Source organism: Manacus vitellinus, unplaced genomic scaffold (genome assembly GCF_001715985.3).
Source record: "Manacus vitellinus isolate BGI_N305 unplaced genomic scaffold, ASM171598v3 scaffold_7_pilon, whole genome shotgun sequence".
In the NCBI taxonomy this organism is placed as follows: domain Eukaryota; kingdom Metazoa; phylum Chordata; class Aves; order Passeriformes; family Pipridae; genus Manacus; species Manacus vitellinus.
This window is the reverse complement of record NW_021940813.1, coordinates 6,805,725-6,823,973: the sequence shown is the minus strand read 5'-3', so window position 1 is coordinate 6,823,973 and position 18,249 is coordinate 6,805,725. Positions and strand designations below refer to the sequence as shown.

Here is an 18,249-nt window from a genome sequence, read left to right as displayed (position 1 = left end):
GAGAAGAGAAGAGAAGAGAAGAGAAGAGAAGAGAAGAGAAGAGAAGAGAAGAGAAGAGAAGAGAAGAGAAGAGAAGAGAAGAGATAAAGTTACATTCCATAAAGACCCTTATGAGTATGATTAGAAGGCACAGGTCTTGAGAAATGTGACTTACATTTAGCAGACTAAATGAATACTTATAAATAAAAAGGGAATGATAGATGTCTTCTCTCTGGGATGATTCACAATAAGGAACATGTTTCCTCCTTGTCAGCAATCCATCATGTAGAGTGAAAGCTGGCTGAGTCTGTCTCATTACTCAACAAACCTCATTTGACTTTCCCAGCATAATGCCTCACACTCAGCATTCCTTAATCAGGTCTACCTAAAGCTTTGTTTTACACACTGAGGCCATGGATGATTCAGGTATTTCATGTTATTAATCTGAATATAAGAAATATCAGAAGACAAAAACATAAAATGACTCCAAATCTTCCAAGATTTCCTTGAATATAAAGGAGGAAGCACCTTCATAAAACCTCAGCAATGACTAAAAATTTGCATATTTAAAGAACAGGAGAAAATGTAATATGGAATTGAAATGTTAAAAGTTACCAGGACTTACTTAACCACTCAAATTGAGTAGCCTTCTTAGTAGGTCTGAATATCACCTCAGCTACTCAAGAGGGCACTTATTCTATTTGACATGTTTTAGAACGAAGAGTAATATCTGTGCATATGTATATTAAAATAATATGTTTTTTAACCAAGTAGATCAATTTTCTAAATATTTAAAATAGATTTAATACATCTATGCCTTTCAGAATTGATAAGTGACATATCCCTTCATGTTTAAAGCTAGTGGTCTGTGGACACGTGTACAATTTCTATGTCACATTTTTGCTTTTGTTTAAAGCACAGCTGCTACAGACAAAGCAAGATAATACAGCTGATGTTCTGTAAAGAAGAATGTCCAAGAGGAAAAAAAAAAAGAGGGATCATGTATATATGTATATGCACATACCCATGTATCTCACACACATACCCCATCTTTCATGTTGAAGAGAATTGCTTCAAGCAGTTGGTTATCAACAATGCCTTGGGAGATTGTTGGGAGATTCTGTTAACATGGTTAACAGAACTGCACAAAGCTTTAATTTTTAAGAAAAAAAGAATAACAGAAAATCATTAGCAGCTGAAGTGACAGTAGCCTTTAGGGAATGATCCATCTCATTGCTCTTAAAAGAGAAATCTGAGTGCTAGAAACTTAAACACCAGTTCATTTTCACTACGTGGAATTTGTCTTAATCTGCCAGAAAAAGACAACTTTCTGTAAAAATTCAGTTCCTTGGCTATTTGTGTACGAATCTGTCACCAAGCACAGCGTTACTGACAGATCTATTTGGAGAGTGCATTTGAGCACACTCAGTTCTAAGTTATGGTTAATTGGGTTTTATTGAGCTGCAGCAGAAAATCACTCTGAATTTCACGTTATGTGATGTTTCTGCATAAGATTCACTTAATACACACCAAATACATACTCCAATGTGCAAAATTAAGAATATATTTTTTTAGTAATTCCAAACATTTGTAGAATAATGTTTTACACGCATAGTGGATTCATTATAATATTCCACACTTTTTGCATTAACATGAAAACCAGCAACAGCACAGTTGCTAGTGATCATGGATAACTGGAAAATTTCCAAAAATTAATTACAATTTTAAAATCTGTATGAGTTACAATATATGGTATGGGTATTAGTGGTTTAATAAACCGTTTTGAATGGGTATATTAGCTACCAGAATCATGGATGTGTAATGTGTACAGTAAAACCCCTATATTCTGAAACAAGACACAGGAGAAAACTGTAAAAATCCTGCTCTATCTGTCTTCTAAATGAAGAATTACCAAATCAAGGAAAAAAAAAAAAAAGAGAAAAAATAAACCAGAACATTAAAATACCTATATTTAAAAAACAATGACAGAAAAGAACCCAATATTTAATGAACAAAATAAAGACCATAAAGGAAATACACAAAAAGATGAACTAGAAAAAGGATTGTTAGAGTGATTATGCAAGAAGTTACACATATAAGAAATCTCTTTTTCAAAGAACCAGATGGCTTTCCATATTAAAACTATTACATCATTGAAAAATATTATAGCTAAATGTATAATCATGTTCTACAATAAGATATTCCTACCAAGATTAAGAATATTAAAAAAATATAAGAAGAAACACTAATATGTATGGGTCCTACTGCAGGTTTGTAGCATTATTAATATAAAGCAAGTAGCCTCAGAAAATAAGTTTTTAATCCATAGTTAATAGAATTAAGTAATGAATAGGCAGGAGTATGCCATGACTATGACAGTGACTTTCACCATGAAATTCTACTAAGCACTTTCTCACGTATGGCTATAAATGCAAATTAGACTTAAATTCCAGGTATACTCTTTAATTTTAGCACACTTACTTTTGCTATGTGTTAGCAAACAGAAATATGTGTTTGTTTTAATTCTCTGGTTAATCAATGTATTTATTTCAGTGTATAGATCTCTCACGAAACAATCGAGCTTGAGCAAGTAGCTTGAATGAGATAATCAATACACAGGAAAACTTTCTCTTAGTATGAGTAATATAACCAGATTAGGTTGAATGTATGCAAATTTTTACATTCATTTAACATTTCAAACATCCATTGCAAGGGATGATAATTAGCTAAATTCTGAAAGCACTTTTCCCCTGTATTTGTTCATGTAATGAAATCCATTGTAGTTACAATCAATTCTATATGGATAACTCAAAGATTGTGAATTCCATCAACATGAACATCATCAGTAGCACACAGAAGTACCATAACATTTGTGCTTATAACAAAAGTTGTCCTATCTTGACAGTATATCAGGCCAAATTTATTCACGTATTATTTAAATTTATTCAATTTATCCTTTATGGTTCATCAATCTATGAACCATATTTTTCCATACAATCAACTTGAGTTTCATCTTTGACAGAACTGTAACATTTAAAATGTTTTGTTAAATACTGTAAATATGGTGGTGAAGACAAACTGAGGTACTGTATGTCCTAATATGCAAACAGTTTGTAATAGGATAGTGAAAACATTGCAATGCTGGCTTTATGAGATAAAGTGATGAGACTTGGTTTCTCTGATTTTTCTACTCCCTAAAGCTTAAAATGAAGAGAACAACATTCCTGAGTTTCAGCAGATTTACTAAATGTGCTCATAAAAGCACATTTACTAAAAGTTAGAAATTTACTAAAAGTTAGAACCTACCAAGTTTTTGCTATAAGATCTCACATTTTACTATTTTACATGCCTTTGATACAAAATGTCAGTGCTTGAATTATCTATGACATTCAATATTAGCAATTTTTAATTTGTATTCAATATTTATCCCATTTGATAATGAGCAATCATTTTTACTTTGGAGAAAAATATTAAATGCTGTTACCACTGATTCTTGTAAATAACCTTATTTTTCCTTTTAAGGATTAATTAAAATGGATTCTTTCTGAATGAGAGTGAAAAAAATCAAAAGCTCAGTTTTAAAACACAGAGCTATTTATGACAGTTCTGTAATTTGATTCATGCAAATCTGTCAGGAAAAAAAATCAACCACAATTTAATTTCAAACCTTTCCCAACCAGCTGCTGAACAATTTATGCACTACTTTTCTATTTTTACTGCAGGATAATGACAATGATGGATGCTTTTCCTCGGAAATAAATATTCATTAAGCAGGCTCAGATCAAAACTATATCCTTCCGAAAGCCCATGAATGTGCAAGACCCATTTGCTTCTTCTGAGAGATTTATCTGGGAGGAAGATGGAACTGTGCCCACAAACGCATCTCATAACAATTTAATAGTTCAGTTAAATTAAGCCTATGGCAGTAGTTACTTGTAACCTCAGTAATCAATATTATTAAAGTTGGTGTCAACCCTAATAATACCAAATATATGTGGGTGAACAACAGATTAGTTATGGATATAAATCAGATAAAGCTAGCCCAAATGTAAAGCATTGAGAAGAACTAACAGGAAGTCAGCTGCCAGTAAACTGCTTGAGTTAGGTCACTGTTTCTCCATCCAATCTATTAGGGAACGTAGGTTCGTCAATAAGGACCAAGTAGGGGCTCATTAGCCATGATTTGCATGGTCTATGAGCTTTCTTGTGCAGAAGCTATTGTTTAAAATGAAAAATTATAATAGAACTGGCATGCTGCGTGTTTCAATACTCAGAATTACTTTAATCTACTGGTACTAAATCAGAAGTGGTAAAAGAAATGCCCTACTGTTATTTCACACCACCCTATTAGCAGTCATATGCTTCCTTTGATCCAGTACTTCACCGTTATGTTTCACTACACATGCTGTACTGCCCTGCTAGGAAACTGGGAACACCCTAATTTTCAAGGGCTAATAAGAATATTTGTGTGTGTGTGCACGTGACTCTATACAGATGCCTAAAATATGTAAGATCTATGAACGCATAAGATTTATAAATAGATGGGATTTTACAGAAGCTAATAGTAGCACATGGATGTGGTTTTATTACATTTCCTCTGATGTGGAAAGAGATAAATGGGCTTCTACAGAGGAAAATCCAGAAAACCTAGCTAGAGGCATTGCCCTGATTCTCTCTCTAAGGTTCTTTCTTATAGTTGACTGTAGGCAAATTCCAGCCTCTTTAAGCTAATGTTTACTTTTTATAAAAACTTTTCCTTCCCAAAATAATCACAGAAAAATGGAAATGTAGTCTTCTCTTCATGCTGGATGACAATTTGGAATTGTTGTAATTATATGCAGCACTTGAGCATGATTTTTTACAAGGCTTTCCTCATACAAACATTATTCTGCAAGAGCTGATAACTCATTCATCTACTTAGGCTTACAACTTTAATCTTACTCTCTTCTTATGTCAATTCTGTGTTGGAAAAATTCCACCAATTTCAAGGGATTTCAGCGTTACAAGCACTGAAGAAACCAAACAGTAATATTTAAAGTCATACTAACGATACTGAATTAGCTTTTTCTTAACTACATTATCTACCTATTGGACAATATTCTCTTTTTAGCTAATTAAATTATAATAACTACAGAGAGTACAGACCCAATAAGACTTCAAGCTTTGATCTAACATGGAATGCAACAGCTAAATCTTACTTGGTTTTTTTCCTGTTCCAATAGAAATAATTTTTAAAATCTTACATCAAAATAAAACAGCCAAGATTGGGTGTGGACAGGGTTACTTACTAATTACTTTAACTTACCAATCATAGAATCATAAAATCATTTAGGCTGGCAAAGATCTAAATCGACACCAACCATTAACCCTGCACTGCCAAGTTTGCCACTGAGCCATGTCTCTAAGAGCCACATCTACACATCTTCTAAATACCCCTAGAGATGGTGACTCAGACATTTCCCTGGGCAGCCTGTTCCAGAGTCTAACAATTGTTTTGGTGAAGAAATTTTTTCTATTTAAACAAACAAATCTTTAACTACAAATTCTCTCTTTAAACATACAACTGTCCCTCTCCATCCTTTCTCTCCCATTCAAGGACGTACTTTGCAGACACCCTAATGCTTTTGTCCTCCAAACAGAGGTGAAAGAGATAAAAATAAATAAACACTTCAGTGTTCTTATTTTGCACCAATGGGCCCTCCTGTATAAACATTCATATATGCACATATCACAGAGAGGGTCTTAGCACTTGGAAAACAGATGTCTCAGAATGAGTGCAGGCTGCCCCAAAATTATGGAATCCAATCACTGTTAAGAAAATCTTTCTATCTTACCTTGAGACACTCTTCTTGTTTGAAGAGATCCTCACAATCCTTAGCCTGCAGAACAGGAGAATTAAGGCGCTCTTCTACTTCGGACAAGGCTTGCAGAAGGTGAAGAATCTCTGCCAGGTATGTAGAAGGCACATGAGTGGTTTCCACAGTCATAGTTTCAGTCATCACAAAAGTTGTATCTTCACGAACTGTTTGCTAGTATAGATATACAACAGAATGCTTCCTTTAGTTTCTTAACACTAGACAAACTTACAACTTAATGCAATTTCCAGTTTGCAACCCAGAAACAATCAAAAGTAACTTCCAATGACAAATGAAGGGAATATTTGAGGTTTCTGGCACAGATAGCTCATACTCCACTTGTCTGTTTGAAATGAGAGGTACTGAAATTAATCCATGCAAAAGTGTACAAACTTTTCTTCTCCTACTCTCCAAAAAATGAAGATAGGAAACACAAGAGTATCCTGAGATTATGGTGTTATTGAGATTTTAGTGCTAGTTCTTTAATTTTAAATCATCACACCTTTTTAAAAAACTGTCCTTCGTTATAGAAATTCCATGCATGCCACATCTAGAATACTAAATCATTTCAAGGTGTCAGTTAAATAATGATTTGTGTAATAGACACAATTCCTTAAACTGCAACACAAACCAACTATGTCGACTCTACACTTTCAACAAAACCTTTCTCTTTAAAGTAGCAAGTATAAATTGGAATTCTGTGATTTGAAACATATTTAATGCATTAATATTTCTAAAAAAAACCCAAAAAAAACCCCACTCAAAACCAAAACCAGCAAGATACCTCTTCAGGAAGCTGGGAATTTTTTGTTTTGTTTTGTTTTTAATCTGGAAAAATATGAAATAGACACCCTATTCTGAAAGCACATGCATACACCAAATGTAAGGACATCCCAGAATATTTTAGTTCCAAGGAAACTTTTTACCTATGGTATTTGGAAACATATTGACATAAAAGGTGACAAAAAAGTGGCTGTTTATGTAAATTCTCTATATTTCTGATTTGATATGCTAATGGATCATAGATAAAAAAGTAATACTAAAAGTGTATTTTGGAGCAGGGAGATCTGTGATAGCTTCTTTTAGGTAAACTCCAGACCCTGGATCATCTGCATGTCTGTTAGAAAAATCAAAATTTAAGATATCAATTATTTGTGGTTTGGTAAGCTTAAGATAGTTTTGTCACATCACAGAGGATTCCTAGTGTGGGACCAAGATCCTTTGTGTTTGATGTCTGTCTTCTCAAAAATGTAAGCTTTACTTATTGAGGGTCTCAAAGAACATTTAAAAGTAAGTGTTGGTAGACTTCCAAAAATTATATTATTCCATCCTTACTGATAATCATGGATTTCGGAGCCATATATGTGAAAGATAATGGATCAATGGTCCTGAAGAAAACAATATCACTAGCTGGCTAAACAGTATGCAAAAGAAAACAAATACAAGCACACACTCTACCTCAGCAAGGTGTCTCATTTTAATTCATGACATATTTCTCTCTTCAGTTACAGAGCTGAGTCATCTGGTTCTTAAATTTTTTTAGAGTCTTAAAATATGTATATGCACACTCTAGAAGATGTATGCATATCAGATATAAGGCCCATAAAGTTATCTGTAGACTTGTCTTATTCTGCTCCATTTCTTATGCAAATTTAATTGCTTTGCTTACACTTTTCTCACTAAATGACTTTTCTCAGTACATCTGCTAACACTGAAACCTCTCTAATTAACATACTCCTGCTATAATTTTTATTATTTAAAATAAATTTCTTTAAAAAATTGTGTTTGCCCCCCATATGTTTCAGGAATCACATGCTCTGCAAAAATAACAGTTTATTCCAGTAAAGCTAAAGAAAAAGCTGTCCCAGTTGATTAGAAAATTGGAGAATTTTGACAGGCCACTGAGGTCTTTATGCAGCAATATATTTTAATTACTCAAGACTAACTGTGACACTCCTAAATGTAGCAAAGACCTTCAGACCCATATAAGGAACATTTTACTATAATTTTATTTTTATTTTTGACTGAGAAGACGGACTATTTCTATTCACAGTAATGCAAAGAGTATGCTAGGTGTGCAAGGTTATTCACTCAAAAAGAGGTCACATGAATATGTAAAGTGACACACAAAATATAATTCTTTTCTATAGTTGTATTAGATTAGTCTATATTTTCAACCCAAATTTAGGCTAACAACTATGTATTTAGTCATTTGTACACAGGTATGTATATGTGTTTACATAAAACCTCTGCCTTCTTGCTCTAGACAATTCCTGAAACTACATAAAAGTCAAGCTGAAATCTGACGTGTGAGCAGTTCATGGATATCACGTTTAATTATTTATAGTGGTAAAATTCAGTATCTTTTAATCACCATTACAAAGAAAAATGGGCTGTATGTTACCATATATTCACACTGTCTTTACAGGAAAATTTACATTCCTATTTCTCACAGCTGGATGATTACTTGTATAGTTCTGCAATTTTTTATATTGTGTAGATAAAATGGAAAGTACTACTAGACAAATAAATAAATAAATAAATAAATAAATAAGTTGATATTTAAAAGTGGAGGCCTATCAGAACCTGCCCTCCTGTTTTGCTACATTATTTATTACCTTATTCTAAAAAAAGTCACAGTCAAAATTAATTAGTTTCTGAATACTATTTGAATGAAAGAGTTGAAAATGTGATGCTACTTGAGAAATTAGGGATTAAGTATCTTTGATTTTAATGGGGTTTTCAACAGGTCACAGGTGTTTCTTTCCCTCTGTCTTTCCTTCATTGACAGTAGAATGATAGAACTCAAGGCAGAAGTTGGCATATGGCAGTAAGGAATAGAGGGTAGGGATATCAGAACTAATTTTAAACAGCAAAGAAAGGGAAACATTTTATCTTGTCCCTATGTTTTCTGGAATTGTCTTATCATAGAAGATACAATCCTATATTCTTGACAAGCATATTTATTAGAAATGCGAAGCTGAAACTGAATTATATCCCAATATTGTAATGTAATTGAATCATATCCAAACATAAACCCAACATTGAGAAAAAAATTGCAAAAGGAGATCGTAGCAGCTGGGAGCCACTACTATTAAAAATAATAATAATTCAGTAAAGATATACGCAATTGCTAATGCCAAAATTGCCCCTAAGAACTGTGGTAGGTTAAGATTTTATAAGGATTAAAAATAAATATGAAAATGGAGATTAAAGTTTTATATAACTGTTTAAAAATGGGTTTGAGTAAGTTGAATCTGATAAAGTGGTAGAATGCATTACAGAGTTACTTAAAAATACTTAAACAGTTACTTAAAAATACTTAAACCAAAATAATATTAAAAATATATAATACAAATAAACTCTTAAGAGTGATTGGTAAATGCTGGGTAAATGGCCATTTCCTATATTGCTATTCCTTTAAAATAATATTTTAGTGATAATAATTTATTTTCTATTTTTCCTTGATTATCAATGATAAGACTGCTGTGCAAATTATTTATAGTCTCTGAAAAAAACCAGCTTATTTTGGGTAAGGTGTGACTTTTCAGGTATTGCTTTTTACCAAGCATTATCAACCCTAGAACAGTAAACTGAATTTTCTTCCCCATAATTACATATTTTTAATTAAGGGTCAGGATCTTTCCACAGACATGACTCTACAGACACTGATTTTATTGATACCTATCAAGTCCTACCAGGTGCAACAGAAACACAAGAAGTAAATTCATGAACTTGCCCCTATAGAGAAGGCCAGTAAGCAAAAGCAAAACAAACCAACCAAACAAAACAGCAACAGAAAAAAAAAAAGAGGCAAAAAAGTAGTACAGAAATAATGCAGGGTTTGCCACAAATTCATACATCTCCAAACAAACACCTGTGATCATTATTGCCTACATGTAGCACAGTATCACCTGGTCACATCAGACTTAACTAGCCTTGGAAAATTCTTTTAATTTCCTTTTAACAGTGGGAAACTGGGTGTTAAAGCAAATTTCACTGGTCTCAGTACATCCATTTATTTACTCTTCCTGCAGAGGGAGTAAGCCCAACATCACTTTTGCTGTTCAGGAATTTACACCCAGAAAGTCTCCAACTTTTTTGTGTAAGATCCTGACAACTGTTCCATTTTGGGTCCCTTCTTACGACAGGCCTCCAAACTCATAGAGAGCTTACTGTCTGTGCTTTTGATTGAATAACTTCACACAAACAGAACACGTGGGAGGAGTAAAACGGCAAAACACTCCCATCAGCGCTACTGTACCACAACACTGCTCCTAGCAGCATCCTGGTGAGAAGCTCAGGAAAAACAAACAAATGTGCCTCTTCCTGAAGTGAAACACTTGAGAAAGTATTCTTTACAGGCAGCTCTGAGGTATATGAGCATGTAAAAAGCCAGCGATCTCTCCAGAATAAATAAAGGGGTGCTACATATGAGAAAAAAGCAGCAGACAGTGGACACCTTCTGGACAAGGGCAGTGATACCTCAAAGAGTCCAATAAACTTTGGAACAGTTGTTTTTTAAAGCAAACTGTGAACCACATGGTATTTGCTAGCCTATGTTTACCATCAAATAAAGAATTAAACACGCAAAAGTATGACAAAATGTTGTCAGAGATCAATAAAACCACTTTCAAGTACATGTTTATAAACAGGTTTTTATTCATCCGTTCCTACGCCAACTGTGAGTGGTGATGTCAGCTAACATTTAGAAAAATAAATTCTGTCTTCCCTGTTGCTAGCATATCTCACCTGTAAGTGTGTATATATGTAGGAAGAAGATCAAAATTATACTGCTAATATGGAATTTTCAAAATTAGATTGGATGTCCTTAGTCAATCACAAACAAATTATCTATCAGTACAAAAAGAAGCATCTCTTTCAAGTACAGAGAGACTGAAATCCTAAATACGGGATTAAAAATGTATAAATTCCTTAATTTATACATTCCGTGAAGGCAAGGCCTTAAAATGTACTTGGCAGCAATAAAATCTACTTAAATATTAAAAAAAAAATCATATTTTCAAGTAAGAATGTAAATATTCTCACATATATATGATTTTTCTAGTGATGGATGGTTGCAGTCTACAAAATCCTGCACGTTGCAACACTCAAACCATTTAGTTTAATGCTTGTATCTGATTTCATCTGTGAGTTATACAAAAAATAGAAACTTTAAAAATACACATGACTATTTTCAGCACTGTTCTTGGACAGAAAGTGCTTTATGTCTTCACAACACTTCATTGCTAAGGTATACCTTAGTGGTTGAAAAATGCTGCAGTTTTTATTCTATGATAAATTGAATCTTTTTGATCCATACATAAAATTAAATAAAGCCAGTTAAAATGAAGTTATTCCTAATAATAGCACAAATTAGAAAACATTTCAGTAAACTTTAGATTCTAGAAATAGAGATAGAAAATTGAAGGCTTTGATTTTGAAAACTATCAATCAACAGGCATCAACCAACCTGAAATTATTTCCACTTATATTGTTTTATTTATCAACTTCAAAACTTGATTGAAATGTGACAGTTTTCTCCATAAGAAAAGGTCTCTTCCGTGCACGTATAAGCTTAAATTATGGGACATCTCCCAAAACCTCAGACAGTCGTGCTACAGTCTGATCAATGTATTATTTTCACATTTAGATGGAGTGGGGAGGAAGAGAGAAAGATAGAGACAAAAGCTATAATTTAAGACATTAATTCCAGAGTATCCATAGTTCTTTGGGTTTTTTTTGTTTTTCTTACCGCAGGGTAAGAAAAACATGTAGAGTTTAAAAACTATGGTAGAGCATTTTGGTGCCACGGCCAGTTCTTTGTGTTCCTAACGCCCTCGTGCCTTTAGAGCCCTCCAAGATATCAAAGACACTTGGTCAAGTAGTAAAATGAACACCTTTGGCAATCCCTTCTTCAGCTGCTTAACAATACATTTGTTTTATCCTGGCTTAGATAACTGCCTCTAGATATGGACTGTCCTCAGGCTGAGGCTGTGCTGCACACTGAACTTAGCTGCAGCTTATTTGAAAGTCTGCACATCTCTCCTTACTAAAGACCTGCTAATATTCGCAGAAATAAGAGACTTAAGCTGAATTGGAAATTGTAGAAGTTCTGCTGTTAACTTTTAACTTGACAACTTCCATTTGTATCTACTTGTTAAGCAAAGAGAAAAAGAAATTTATTTGAACTATGATGAGACTGGCCTATAAGACTCTTATATATGTAATAGAAGTAATTTTTTTTCAGAAAATAAAAGAAAAAATAAAAACAGAGCACTTTGTATCTTATGTCAAAGCTGTAATGTTACCATGTCCTGAAGAAAGTAGCTTTATGGCATTATTGACTAATTGTAACTACTGGGATTTAGAAAGTGTCTCTTGTTTTAAAATAAATTGTGCATATACCTTAAGTACTTCTGATGAAGATTGTATATGTTAATTTTAACAATTGGATTACAGCAAAACTGATAAAAAAATCTGTATGTCTGTCATGAGACTTTAAAAAAGGCATTTGCAACATAGGAATTATTAAATTCATTAAAGATTGTACATCATAAGCATTTACCAAACACTGCTCAGATCACATACAGTCACTAGCATTTTGGGGGGAGATAAGCCTTTAGCTCCTTTAACTACCAATGAGTCAGAAGAGATAGCCATTATCAGTACTAGAAATCAGTAAATAAGGAAATACTTAGGTAGTCACATTTTGGAATGAAAACAGTCAGAACACATTGCAAAAGCTACATCCTAGGCTGGTTCTCAAGAGGTATTTAAAAATAGTATTTATAATTTTAAAAGGTTTTCACTGGAAAATACTTTTCTAATTGATTTATATGTGTTACCTTCTGGTAGACAAAGCACATTTAAAAGTTTTTGGAATGTGATAAGTTCTAGAGATGAAACAGTGAATATAGTGACAGAACTGTCTTCTACACGATATGTCGGAAGTTAGCCTTACTAAGAACAGATTTTGGTCAATGCCAACTATTTAATGGCTGATTTATTAAGATGAAAGAAAGACATAACCTTAGACAGCATTTATGTGTGAAGCTTTAGGGCTGTCTTGAATAATAGTATGTGTAACTCTACTGACTGATTACCATGAACTCATTTATGTTAAATAAAGCTGAGATATGTTAGAATACAGTCTATTGATATCTAAATTGACTAAACCATTTTGAAACTGATTTGTGATGTTAGCTTTCCAGTTATTTATGCAAACTACATCTGTTAGATAATGTTGACATAATTTAGAAAATAAACTGAAAATAACATTAAAATACGACATTTGTGATGAATGCTAACAGCTTCAAAGTGCAAAGTCCTAACCTTTAACTCTGACACCATTCAGAAATGTTAAAAGGCAATACCTAATTATTTTCCATCTTTAATCTACATTTATAAAGATACAATCATACATAACAGGTTTTGTCACTTGGGCTATTTTTGTTACTTCAAGATATAGATTTGGTTTTTTTAATGTAAATGAAATTGCTGTCAATCCAGCAGTTTTGAAAACTAAATATGCACACATAGATATTCAGCACTCACACTGTACAGTTACAAATCTACCTCCTTCTGCAACTTTGTTTGTATACTCAGATGCATCCATGAGAAAAACCCAAACAAAAAAAACTCACCAAAAAACGAAAAACCCCATGAGTAATGTTGACATTCTGAAATGTAGACAAGAGATGAACATCATCTCTTCAAAAGATACTGTTACTTAAGGCCAGATCACTCTGCAGCAGGTCTTTTCCCTTATTATTTAGAGCCAAATAATTTTGACACCAAAATCCCCACCATGGAATTTATTATGCTAATAAATCATAATACACTATATCAGAGAACATAGGATGGTAATTAGCTGCCTTGCTTTCCAAATAACTGTGTAATTAAAAGGACAAATATATTATACTAGTATAATGCTCAGTTTTGTCAGAAGATAATTAAAAGGGTGCAAAACATGGTGTTGTTGCACATGATTCTTTAACCAAAGGCTGATGGCCTTGTTTCCATCTCAACCATACAGAGAAGAGTAAGAAGAGCCTGTGGTGTGGCTAAGACTATATTTGTATCACTACTTCATACAATTTAAAGACAACATTTTAAACCTGCTTTAGTTCATGTTAGAGCAAGAGTATTCATTCCTATGTGATAAAGTAAAGATGTAGAGTTTCACTTTTAAACTTGAGAATGTAATTTAGATTACTTCCCTGAAGTTTATAACAGATAACGAAAAGCAGCAGACAAAAACCTCTTCTGCAAAGTTCTGTCATCCACAAAATGGGATTTTTAAACTTAATCCTATTAAAATACTAAAGATTTGCAATGATGAGAGTGAATGCTGTACAGAATTACCAAGGAAATATGAGATAAGAAAAATATGTTTAAGAAAAACTCAAAATAGCACAGTAAACTGGCCCACTTCTATAAAAAAGGCTATGTATCCTCTTCACTTAAAATTACCACAACACTGTATACATTCCTTTTAGACAGAGAAGGTAAAGTGCCTTTTAAAATACATCTATAAAACTAGCTCTTCTTGAAGTACATCAAAGACAATATCCCTCTTCAGTAGATATTGTCCCATCTTTCCCATACCTTTCCTGTCAGACAGATAATTAGAGTATTTTAAATACAGTTAAACTATTTGGAATATATTTTCTAATACCCATTTCCAGGTCGATGGATGCTAGAAAATGGGTGCAAACATCAAGTTGTGATTCTTTTCCCAATGTTTCTCAATCATCCTCATGTTTTTTTGCAGATCACAGTCAAGAAAGCCCAGTCTTTATATATGCTATTCAAATCTATTTGTTTAAAAAGCTGCCACTGTCAATGTCAGAAAAGTTAAATGGTGTCACAGGATCACCCCTGGGCTGTTCTTAAGAGATCCAAAGCTCATAGGTGAATTGGATACTAATCCATCACTATATAGTTCTTTTCTTTTGTCCAGTAGGTATTTTCCTGTTTTGCTCTTCTAATGTCTTTTCTCTTGCTTATATCTTATTTATATCTCTCTCTCACACTCATTCTAGGAACAAAGAAGAATTAGTCTGCCCCTTCTCGGCAACCATTACTCCTTTATTTAACCCAAGAAACATTTAAGCAGGGATAAGAGAAGAAAATCACTTCATTACACTGCTCCTGATTGTGAGAACCATGGAAAACAACTGAAAACAATGGTAGTACATTGCCACTGAAGTATCCATGTTATTTAGATGCAGACAGATAATTAGAACATCAAGTCCTGTGTTTATCTGTCATAGATTTATTTCAATTAATGATTGATTTATATTTTATAAAATATTTTGATATATATTTTAACAGTTAAAAAAAATTAAATTTAATTAAATTAATTAAATAGAGCTCCACGGGGAAATAATAACTCAAAACTGCAAGATGCCCTTAAAAGACTGGACTTCAACAAACTCTTGAATTTCATATGTAAACTTGACCAGTTAAATCTGGTTCCAGAAGCTGATCACATACTCTCTCACCTGAATTCCTCATCCAGTTGAGAAACAGGCATTTTGAATTTGCGAATGCTTTACAGAATCTTAAGCAGAATAATGTCTTTTATTTGGAAAAATGAAGCTTATGTTAGTTCACAGTAAGTACTAAGAGTGCTGGTACCTTATTCATGTTGCAGATAACTATTGAACTGCTCAGACTAAATCACTTACCTTATAAAAACAAATGCATGTTTTGTATAGCTATTTTCCTTATTCATTCTTGTTCAATACATAGTCTAATTGGTATGAAAAAGACAGTGTCTCCTGACGTTTATCATTTGATCAATATTAATATCTTTCTCTGTATGGCCAACATCCAGGCCCAAACATTTCACTAGTAAAATGACCATAAATTTCAACAGAATGTTTGTGTGTAATAAAATTACTGAAGTTACTTAGATAAGCCTATCTTTTTCCTTATATGTACATCAATAGATACATAATTTTGACAGATTGCAAGTGGCTTACTATTTACAGTATGCATAGTTCAGCTGAGAGAGAAAAACTAAAAGACCACCACATATAACTGCAGAACGAATGTTGAACAGCTTGATAAAATATGGTAATAGGACATATGAAGTAAGAATTTAGAGTGTAGGCTTTGCACCTGTGTTGATCTAGAAAATGTTTTCTCACAATAAAGGCCTTCAGTACTCCACACTCAGAGTAATTTCAGTCAGCTCAGGAAAATCTAAACTGAGCCATGATACAAACACGCTCAGAGACTGATGAAATGAAAGCATTGGAGCATTTTTTTTCTATAAAACAGACATTAAGTAAAGCTAATTTAGTTAAATGTAATCAACATAATAATAACTGATTTTGATTCTGACTTGAATTAAACTATCTGCTTTTTCTCTGCAACAGCTACATTACTGTGACATAAACTGTTGCTGAAAAACTGTAACTGAAAGATTTTAAGTTACTGTTTTTAGAGGTTTAGACTGTAGCAGAGGGAATCAACAACTTTTATGAAAATACTGTGTGACTGACAAGGCTTAATGATTTCGGATTCTGCAGAGAAATTTTAGAAATAAATATCCATAAACCTCTCTAATGTTACAATTTTTACTGAATTTTTTTTCAACAGATGTGCAATTTTAGTACACAAAAAATTCATTTTGCTCTAGGATTAAACTTTAATGGCTTGCTTTAATGGCTTGCTTTTTGAAGAGAACCTTACACTTTCATGAATAGCAAAGGGATTATGGTTAATCATAATTTTAAAACATTATAGTAAAATATTCCACTCTTTAGTAAGCTATTTGAATTTCACAACTGAAATTACTAAAAACTGATTTCAAATGGAAATTTTTAGCTGAAATGAAGTAAAACATCTAACTTGTCTTAGAACAGAATTATAAATCTGACTGCCTGAAAATCTCAATTTTTTGCCAACTGTTTATTTTGCCACATATGAATAAAGACATTGTGTGAGAGAAGAATCTTGCAAGACAACAAGGACTCCAAATTTTTTTTTTTCCACTCAGTGTCATTTTGGGTTTTGTGCGGTTGCATTTCTGTGTTTGTGTGCCATGTTTAACCTGTGAAAGCAATGAACCCACCTTTTTCCCTATAGAATGTCACATCGAGGACCACTACACCAAATTGATTAATGTCTCAAAAATGTCATTAAACAGAACATGAAGTGTTTGAGGTAATATAACTGCATCTCATTCTATCATCAAAAGTGGTGACAGAAAATCCCATTTTATAAATATACACCCATATATACTTGTCAGTTAGTTGTTGGATATTTACTGCTACCTATTTGTAAGACAATCAAGATTTTACAGGAATCTGCCATGACAGAGAGAATAAATTCTTATAAGGTCATGGTTTCTATATCTTTCTGACAGATCTTCCCAACAAATATTGGGGAAAAGTAAAATCCAGGGGAGAATGATAATTTTAATTTCACACTTTGATATCAAAAATGTATTATCTCCAACAAAGGTAAGAAATGCAAATCTGTCATTAAGCAACATAATTAAAGGTTTTCTTCAGTGCAGTCTTGCTATGTTTATTCAATGAAGCATAACAGATTGCAAGATATACATACAACTAAATCCTCATTGATTTATAATAACAACCTTCAGTTGTTAAATAACTGTTATCGAATACATCATCAATTATAAATAAAAATACAGCTATTTCTTTTGTTTTAAAGAAAAAATCAATTTTATATTTTTATTTTATGGTTTTATTTAGTTGGTGGTTAACATAGAAAATCTCTGTGAAAGATATTTTTGCTGGTATATGCATGTGTTCAAATGAATAGTTTGAATTTTCATTTTTCTTTTGTATTTTAAAATCTTTCACAAACAATTAATAAATCCTCACAACATCCCTGTGAGGTAGGTATTTATGCTGTTTAAAAAAAAAGAAAAAAACCCTTGAGAAATTCTCTGTTTCACTGATTCAGCAAAGTCAAAATAATAACAATTACAAGGCAGTTGCACTTTGCACTCTGATTTTAGTAATGAAAATACACTGCCCCTCTCAAGTTTCAATAGCTTCTATAAAACCTCCAAAATATTTCATATGAATATCACCTCAGTCACTGTCAAAACAGCAAGACATTTTTCATGAGAAATGAGAAGGATACAGTCATTGTCCTGTGTACATGTAACTTTCATTGAATGACCTTATTCCCTAGATAAATTCTAACAAGTATTCTTCTTGCATGGAATATTTGAGAATATTAAAAAAACTTAACCTTAAAAGGTTATATATTATATAAATTATATATTTTAACAATATAAACATATGTAATGGTTACATGAGTTTAAAATGTTGATGAGTGTATTCCTCTGAGGAATTAAAAAACATATGTGCTTATGTATCTACCTTACATATTTTATATAAAAATATGCTAATATAAAGTTTAT

General features: G+C 32.6%; 1 protein-coding gene across 7 annotated transcripts in view; it reads right to left on the bottom strand.

The window, feature by feature from the left end:
* Positions 1 to 18,249, bottom strand: part of DMD (dystrophin) — a 991,087-nt gene that overhangs the window by 579,494 nt on the left and 393,344 nt on the right. For all 7 annotated transcript variants that reach the window (XM_018084043.3, XM_018084032.3, XM_018084034.3 and 4 more), the window contains one exon: positions 5,814 to 6,008. In XM_018084043.3, coding sequence (XP_017939532.3) covers positions 5,814 to 6,008 — 195 coding nt within the window. The remainder of the gene's footprint in view (positions 1 to 5,813; positions 6,009 to 18,249) is intronic.